Source organism: Raphanus sativus, chromosome 5 (genome assembly GCF_000801105.2).
Source record: "Raphanus sativus cultivar WK10039 chromosome 5, ASM80110v3, whole genome shotgun sequence".
NCBI classification, from domain to species: Eukaryota; Viridiplantae; Streptophyta; class Magnoliopsida; order Brassicales; family Brassicaceae; genus Raphanus; species Raphanus sativus.
Window position 1 is genome coordinate 18,487,561 of NC_079515.1, and position 7,678 is coordinate 18,495,238.

A 7,678-nucleotide genomic window follows, 5' to 3' on the forward strand; every position below is an offset into this window, starting at 1 on the left:
TAATCATGCGTAGTTTTCTGACGAACAACCACCTCAGAACCTTGCTGCAGAGCCGAAGATAGCAGAGCAGTCACCAGAGCTGATACACCTTGTGAGCGGCGAACTCATCGGATAGGAACTCCATCAAAGAACCGTGAGCATATTGAAAAATAATTAATAATCTATCAAAAGATAAAAAAGCAAAATGAGGAAAATCAAATAGCTGGCAGCTCTGGTGCCCACACGCGTCACCGTGTACTGAAGTGAATGTTTAGAACTTTGTACCAAATAATTTTGATTTTGACGACATTTGCTCTCTCCATCAAAAAAAATTGTAAAGAGTTTCTTTTTTTTTTTTGTTTAAAATTGTAAAGAGTTAATTAGCTGAATACCCTAAAACAATGTAGATACCATAGAGGGGGGGGGGGGGGGGTGGGGGGGTGGAGAGGGGGAGAATGGTAGTGATGGGGCAAGAAAATGGTGGAGATTTAGTGTATGGAGTGCAAATATCTAAGGTTTGGTGTGTAAAGAGTGCAAATATTTAATTGTAAAAGTACAGGAAATATTATTTTCTTATTTAATTTCAGGTGAGATATTGTTAACAAATTCAGTTGGATCAAGATTGACTATCCCTCATGATCAAGATTGGCTTCTTATACTACTGCTTCAGCCTCTTGAAGAGCAGAGGATCTTCCTGTTTATTTTCTTTTTTTAGTCCAACTAATTCTACTACTTTCCAAGATGATTTTTTGGTTGTTTGTCCTATCTGAGGATGTATGGGAAACATTCTTTTAGGTTATCTCAGTTCTTTTCATCATAGTAATTTCTAGATTTTACGAATTTGACATCTCTTAAAACCAACTCCTTTCTAATTTCTAGTGCATAACATTTATACCCTTATTGATTAGAAGAATATACTACGAAAATCGCTTTGATACTCTTACCTTCAAATTTTTTTCTTTGTTTTCTGGTATCAAAACAGAACAAAATCACCCAAACACACACAAATGATCAATGGAAGGTCTGGTCTTGTTTACTACCTCATAAGGAGAGACATTACAGAGGATTTTAGTTGGTATCTGGTTGATAAGATAGCATGCTGAAACCGCAACATCACCCCAAATCTCTTTGGGACATTAGTGTAGAATATCATGCTCTTTATTATCTCCATTAGATGTTTATTTTCTTTTCGGACACTCTATTTTGTTAAGGTGTGTAGAGAGAGCTTGTTTGATGGATTATTTCATATTTTTCTAGATGATATTTGAAAGCATGGATTTTGTACTCACCACCATTATCTGACGAAAAAAAATTTATGGGAGCATTGAAATTGTTAGTTATGTAGTTTTGGAAGTTAAGGAAAGCTTCTAGCACCCTATGTTTGGATTGAATCAATATAATTCATGTATATTTCAAGTTTTTTTCTAATAAAGGGACAGCGTATTTATGGTTCTCTCTAGATGCACAAGGTTCTGTCCAAACATCGGAGTATACTACATCAAAGCAATGCTCATAAATATTCATAGATTTAGTAACATAGACTCGCAACATTTGCCAAGAATACAAGTTTCACAACTATTATTCTTAAAAGAGAGATTAGGCAACACCAAATTTTAGGAACGAGAGTGATGGTGATCTAATCTAGCATGTTACATACATCATTAGCTAAACAAAATTAAACTAAAAGCATAAGAGAAATAAGAACTAAGTTTATTATCTTCTAGCAAATACAAGTCTTCCTTGCTACACCATTTTCAAGCATCTTACTAGTCTCAATATCCTGAAAATAAACATCATTAGGACTAAAAATGAAACTGCAATTAAAATCAGCAGTAGCCTTCTTAACCAAAAGCAATTAACATGCTTTAGACTCTTTGTCAAATAGTTTCAGGTTCACTATGATTTTAATAGGTATTCTATCACCATTCACAATCACACACTTCCTAGAGCAGGTTCTACATTGCTAATAAGACTAGAATCCCTAATCATGTGATAGGATACTCTTGAATCTATGATCAATGGTCTAGCAGTTTGTGATGCATTTAAAACATTACTACCGATTTTACCAGAGTTTGTATTGAGAGCTTTGATTAGTGATTCAATGTCTGGCTTGAGGATGAATGTGTCATCTTAAGATGGCTTAGAGGAAGTAACAACAGCATGAGAGGTTGAAACCATTGATCTCCCTTTGCCATTGGTGTGCATAAGTGGAGAAACTTGTTGGAAAGCTTGTTGAGTAGCTTTATGAGCCCTTTATTGATTGAATTTGGATGGTGGCATGAGATGAAGATGAAGGATCCAGCATTGGTTCTTCATGTGTCCACTTATCTTACAGTGCTCACGAGTCACATTCTCCTATTTTCTTGTTCGAAGAACACTTTGTTAGCTGAAGCAGCTTAAGCCTTGTTTGCTATGTAGAGCTCTCCTTTCCCTCCAAAGAAATCAAGTGAGCCTTGTTCCTTTTGAATATGTGTGCACACTTCTTCAAGGGTTGAGAGCTTCTACGCACCCAAAATATGCTATTTTGGCTCGATGAGATCATTGTAAGTTAGGTTGAGTGTGAGAAACAGACCAAACACTTTGTGTTGCTCACACCTCTCATTCAAGATGGTTGGGTTATTGATATTAGACCTCAACATCTAAAGATATTTCCAAAGAGTTTTAAACTTCCCAAAATGTTGAGTGAAGTCCATGTCTTATTGGATCAATTGTTGATGGATCTGTTTACATCAGAGACTTGGTCAAGATTTTAAATATTTTCATAAACTTTTTTTAAAGTGTCCCAAAACTTCTTGGAGATTTCACAGTATGAGTAAGCCTCCATTATGGGACTATCAAGTGATATATGATATACAATATCATGATGTCTTCCTGACTCCATTTGGTTTCATCTACCAACACAATATCTTCGGATGGTTTGCTTTGGCGCTTCACAAGAGGTAACATGCATCCATAAGCCTCTTCTCCCAAATACATTCTTGACCAAAGTAGTTCGCTCCTATTAGAGTGACTGGAATTACAACAACCTTGTTTTGCTCCATCTGTAAGCTATGGACCGCTGGACAATAGAGCGTATCTAAGAGATTTTTGAATAACTAAACATAGAGAATGAAGAGGTTTAGAGTAGAATGTGGAACAAAAGTAAAGGTTTAGGAACTTGCAAGCTCTAATCATGTTAATATTTATGAAGAACAGAGGAGGAACATTATCAAGAACAGAAGAAAAAGAAAGAGTGTTTAATCCAGATGAGAAAGTATATAGAGAATGTTTTATTTCCCTTAAAGAATTAACTCTTACTTACAATCACCATTTAAAACAATTAGGGAAAAAAAGAAAAGTTTAAAATTTGTCTTGAGAGGACAAGTTTGTAGAAGAGCTCTTCCATTCAAATTCAAACCATTTTGAACTTACTCCAACAGTCTCATTTGCTTCCTAAAGTCAATTTGGACGAGGTCACCTCGTTACTTTATCTACCAAACAAAGTAAGTTAGGACTTCACATTTGGTCACATTTGAAATTTGGCTTGGTCTGAGAAATCTTTTGAAGTCTGGTGAAGTTCTGTGAGATCTCTTTTTTACTTTTATCTCTTCCTTTTTAATCTATTCTTCTCTTTGGTTCTTCATTTCAATAATATATGCTTTCGAAGAAATGGTCTGCTCCTCGAGCAGTAAAATATAATTGGTTTCTCAACCCTTTGAGCTAAACTCGAAGGCAATTAAGTGTCACAACCGTTTGAATTTTGCTTAGGATCTTAGCATATTGCTGTTTTATTTTATGCTTTTGTTTTAGTTTGTATGTTCCATAAGCGTGTTAAATGTTGTTATAGTTGAATTAGTTTAAAACTGTTTTTAGTCAGTTTAATCAATCGGTATGGTAAAACTGATTTGTATCTCCAGTTGATACATCTACAAAACAACAAGACCTAGTGGAAACCTAGCCTAGTGAAACAGATTTGTGTATTGAAGTTTTGACGTTGGTAGCCTCACCCAAATTAATGCAATATCGAGGTCGTCTCTGATTATATTAGCTTATCTCCTGTGCACTCTTTCTCATCTACTAGTGGAATCGTCTTCTTTTATATACACCTTTCCGTTTCAAAATCAACCTATTCTCACTGAAGATAGCACAGCCTTGATCGTTATATTTAGCTTAAACAACAACGGCAGGTGCTTAGTTTGGCCTTTGTTGTCCTATTTGTCACTTGCGCTCTCTCAGATGTGTATTTGTACTGAATCTCTCATCTGCTTCTTTTACAAGTTTGGAGTCGTGTTCCGTGGTGTCTTTTTACATTAATGCCTTTCAGTTAAATGGCTGGTGTTATTCTGTCTGTTTTAAAACAGAAGATGTTACCTAACTTGTTAAAGAAGGCACTGCTATCCTCAGTAATTACTTGATTAGAGTATCAAATATAGACCATGTCTGCTTGTTGTGGTTTAAGCTACAGGTTTGTATCTGAAGTCGATAGAGCTACAGAACTGAAAATTGTTTCATCTTTCAGAGCTTCAAACTATTAGAGGCAATTTCTTTTAGTTTCATTTGTGCTGCAGAAAGGACTAAGGTTAGGTCATAGGTGGTGCCAAAAAGGCTCTCTTCAAAACTAAATGTTCCCCTGAATCATTGCATCAATCTTTGAACAAAATCTATACAAAAAATAAAATATCAAAATACCAATATTACCCTTCACTCTTAGCCAGTAGTCCCTCCTCTCGTCTCCCCCTCCTTTCTCCTTCCTCCGCCACAAAAGCACAGCCAGCTAAAACAATCAGCACAGCAACACTCGGATTCAGGGCATTTTAGACATTTCCAACAAGAGCATTTCGGACATCTAGGCTTCCCAAAGCAGCTGCAGCATTTTAACTTGGGAATGCAACAACTACTACTAACACAGCTCGGTTTCTTACAGCAAGTGAAACACCCTTTCAACGACGGACACGAGCACTTGCAACAGCTACTAACACAGCTCGGTTTCTTACAGCAAGAGAAACACCCCTTCGACGACGGACATGACCACTTGCAACTACAATCGCAACGACAGTCGCAACTACAATCGCAACTAGGTTTGGGACACCGAGGGCATTTCGGACTGCACAGTCCAAAACTACAACATCCTTTAGATTCATCTCTCCTACGGATGTCTTGCCGAATCTTCTTGAGACGAGATTTAGTGGTTGTATTCTCCATGTCTTGTATAAACCGATAGAGATGTCTAATGTATTCCGGATAAATCTCGAGGTTGCAATGTCCACCACCTTTTATCCAAAGCGGTTCATACGGTTCCTTTGCCATCTTCCAAAGTCTGTTTCCGTGTAGCCAGTTTACCACATCATCCTCTGTTCCCTGCGTAGCCACACATATGTAACAAAATCAGTAAAGTTTCATCACATAAACAAGAGACCGAGAATTATACTTACGTGTATCACAAGAACCGGGGATTTCACCTTCTTGATCTTGTTAATGTTCTGCAATTAACCAACACTAATCAGTATTATAACCCTCAAGAGGGCCAAGACCGCCACTTCCTAAACCGAAAATACAATGCCCATAAACCAGCAAAATGAAAAACTTTACCGAATAAATGTCACAACAAAACTTGAACTTGACATGACAGAGAACACGAAGACCAGAGAGAATGCCACTATGAAGAACCACACCTCTAAGCCGAGGAAGCTTAGAGGCAAGGTGCAGCGTCGGTCCACTGCCAACGGATTGACCATACAAGATCAAATCTTCTTGCCCAACCCCGTATTCGGTCTGCAAACACTCGTAAACCGCCTCAATGTCCGCATACGTATTGTACTCACTCGGCTGCAAACACACAGATTATAAACCACAATTGGTCAAACATGTAGAACTCTCAAACAGATCAATTTATCGATGGAAGATAAGAGACTTTCCTAGGCTCTAGGAGCTCGATGCAGAACATCCAAAGAACCTAAGAAGCTAACTAAATCACATTTTTTATAACGAGAATAATGTCTCGAGATTAATCTAACTAATAAGTACAGTGAAGTAGACGCTACACACCTTACCGGTAGAAGCTCCGTATCCTGAATAATCATACCTGCATATAATAGAAATCAAAATTCTAAGTAACGAAACAACAAATGAACCGTCACATATTGACCCTAATTTATTACTCAAATGAAAGGTTAAACTTTATACAGTACTAGTATTTACCTACCAATCTTAAGCAAACGTTATAAAAGCGTAAAATACAAATTGATGGTGGTAGGTGAAAAACTTTGAAACTCAATTTAAGGGTAAACAAAATGTCATATTCGCGAATCTAAAATTTCAATAAACCAAGGAAAAGAAAAACATTTTACTAAAATTGTGGAGAATTAGAAAACAAAACAAAACAGAAAGATAAAAGGAAAATTTGTCGGAAACATCACCAAATCTGAGCTTTTGGGGCAAAGAGTAGAACTCATTCCCCAAAAGCCTGGAGCTTCTCAAAAATATAAAGACAACAACAACGGAAAAACTTATTGAAGGAGTAAAAAAGGTGAAGCTTTAATTTTTTTATGAAAAGAAATATATAACAAATATACAAATCAAAAGGAAAAGAAAAAACGATGAAAATTTAAGAAACAAGTACGCTGAATTTAAATCTAGTAATTTATGAAGCTGTCTATGTACAGAACTCATAAGCATTAAAAATATAAACATTTCCAAGAAAATCCAATAAGCCAATAAGATGTTTTGCTCAACATGAAACGACGACGGATTACGGATTATGAAGAGTACGAAAATCAGAGGGGGGGGGGGGAGGGGAGAGAGAGAGAGACCCCATGAGATTGACTCGGAGATTGACTTTGAGTTGAACGAAGAGATCGAAGAGTTGTCCCAAGTCTGCGGCGTTCCCATGTGAGTACAGAAGTGTGAGTCTCGCGTTAGGGTTTCTCAGGTAAAAAGCTGCGACTTTGTTTCCACGTCTCGTCTTCACCACTCTGACGTCGAGTGATGAGTCTCCGGTGGCGGGAAAAGTGGAGGAAGCGGAGGAGGACACGGCGGAAAGCTTTCCGTCGGGTGTTTTTGTGACGTGGTAAGTGGGAGGAGAGGGAGGGAAAAAAGCGAACTTGGCAGCGAGGTGAGAGAACATGCACCCCATTTAATCACGGCGGAGACACCAAAGGGAGAGAGTGCATCAGTCAGCCGTTAAGAGAGAGAGAGAGAGACACGGGAGGAGAGAGAAGGGCGAGTACAGAGAGATGGAAATAAGAGAAGAAATAAATAGTGGAAAATGTTTTTTTTTTTAAATACAGGAGGACGATAAAGAGAGAAATTAAGCAGAAGCAAGAGAGAGAGAGAGAGGAAGGCTCTGAGCTATGAAAGAGAACAGAGAAAGAAGAAAGATAGAGAGAGATGTAGGTGTGTGTGTCTGTGTGTGTGTGTATGTAAGCGTGTGAAAGTGAACGTGCGTTTCCTAGGTAATTGGTTAGTGCTCTGTCTTACTCCTTCTTCTTCATTTTTATTTTTACTATTTGTTTTTCTCTTTTAACATTTTTCTCTGTCTCAGAGCATCTCCAATGTATTACTCCAAATTTTACTCCAAAATGGTGCAACTCCAAAATGGAGTGATGTTTTACTGCAATGTATTACTCCATTTTTAACTCCAAAAATAGTTAATAATTTTTAATAGTATCTTATACTTATAAAAGTTTACTAATTAACTCCAACTATTTTATGTTTGCAAAAA

General features: G+C 37.2%; 1 protein-coding gene across 2 annotated transcripts; it reads right to left on the bottom strand.

The window, feature by feature from the left end:
- Window positions 1-4,546: 4,546 nt before the first annotated feature.
- LOC108830191 (uncharacterized) lies at window positions 4,547-7,393 on the bottom strand. 2 transcript variants are annotated; one of them, XM_018603792.2, is made up of 5 exons: window positions 6,768-7,393; window positions 6,004-6,040; window positions 5,548-5,784; window positions 5,391-5,438; window positions 4,547-5,316 (listed from the first exon to the last, which is right to left on the bottom strand). In XM_018603792.2, exons 1-5 carry the CDS (start codon window positions 7,088-7,090, stop codon window positions 4,666-4,668), a joined length of 1,296 nt encoding a protein of 431 aa, XP_018459294.1. In that variant the 5' UTR covers window positions 7,091-7,393; the 3' UTR covers window positions 4,547-4,665. The 2 variants fall into 2 exon arrangements, with proteins under 2 accessions (XP_018459294.1, XP_018459295.1); XM_018603793.2 differs by having other exon boundaries at window positions 6,009-6,040; window positions 6,768-6,978.
- Window positions 7,394-7,678: the final 285 nt, after the last annotated feature.

What these genes read in the sequence shown, in the direction of transcription:
- LOC108830191 (XM_018603792.2), bottom strand. Translation starts at nt 7,090, where the DNA reads ATGGGGTGCATGTTCTCTCACCTCGCTGCCAAGTTCGCTTTTTTCCCT. An exon ending in CTCCGAGTCAATCTCATGGG is followed by an intron (nt 6,041 to 6,767) that starts GTCTCTCTCTCT and finishes TATTATATGCAG; the next exon opens with GTATGATTATTCAGGATACG. An exon ending in CCCCGGTTCTTGTGATACAC is followed by an intron (nt 5,317 to 5,390) that starts GTAAGTATAATT and finishes GTGGCTACGCAG; the next exon opens with GGAACAGAGGATGATGTGGT.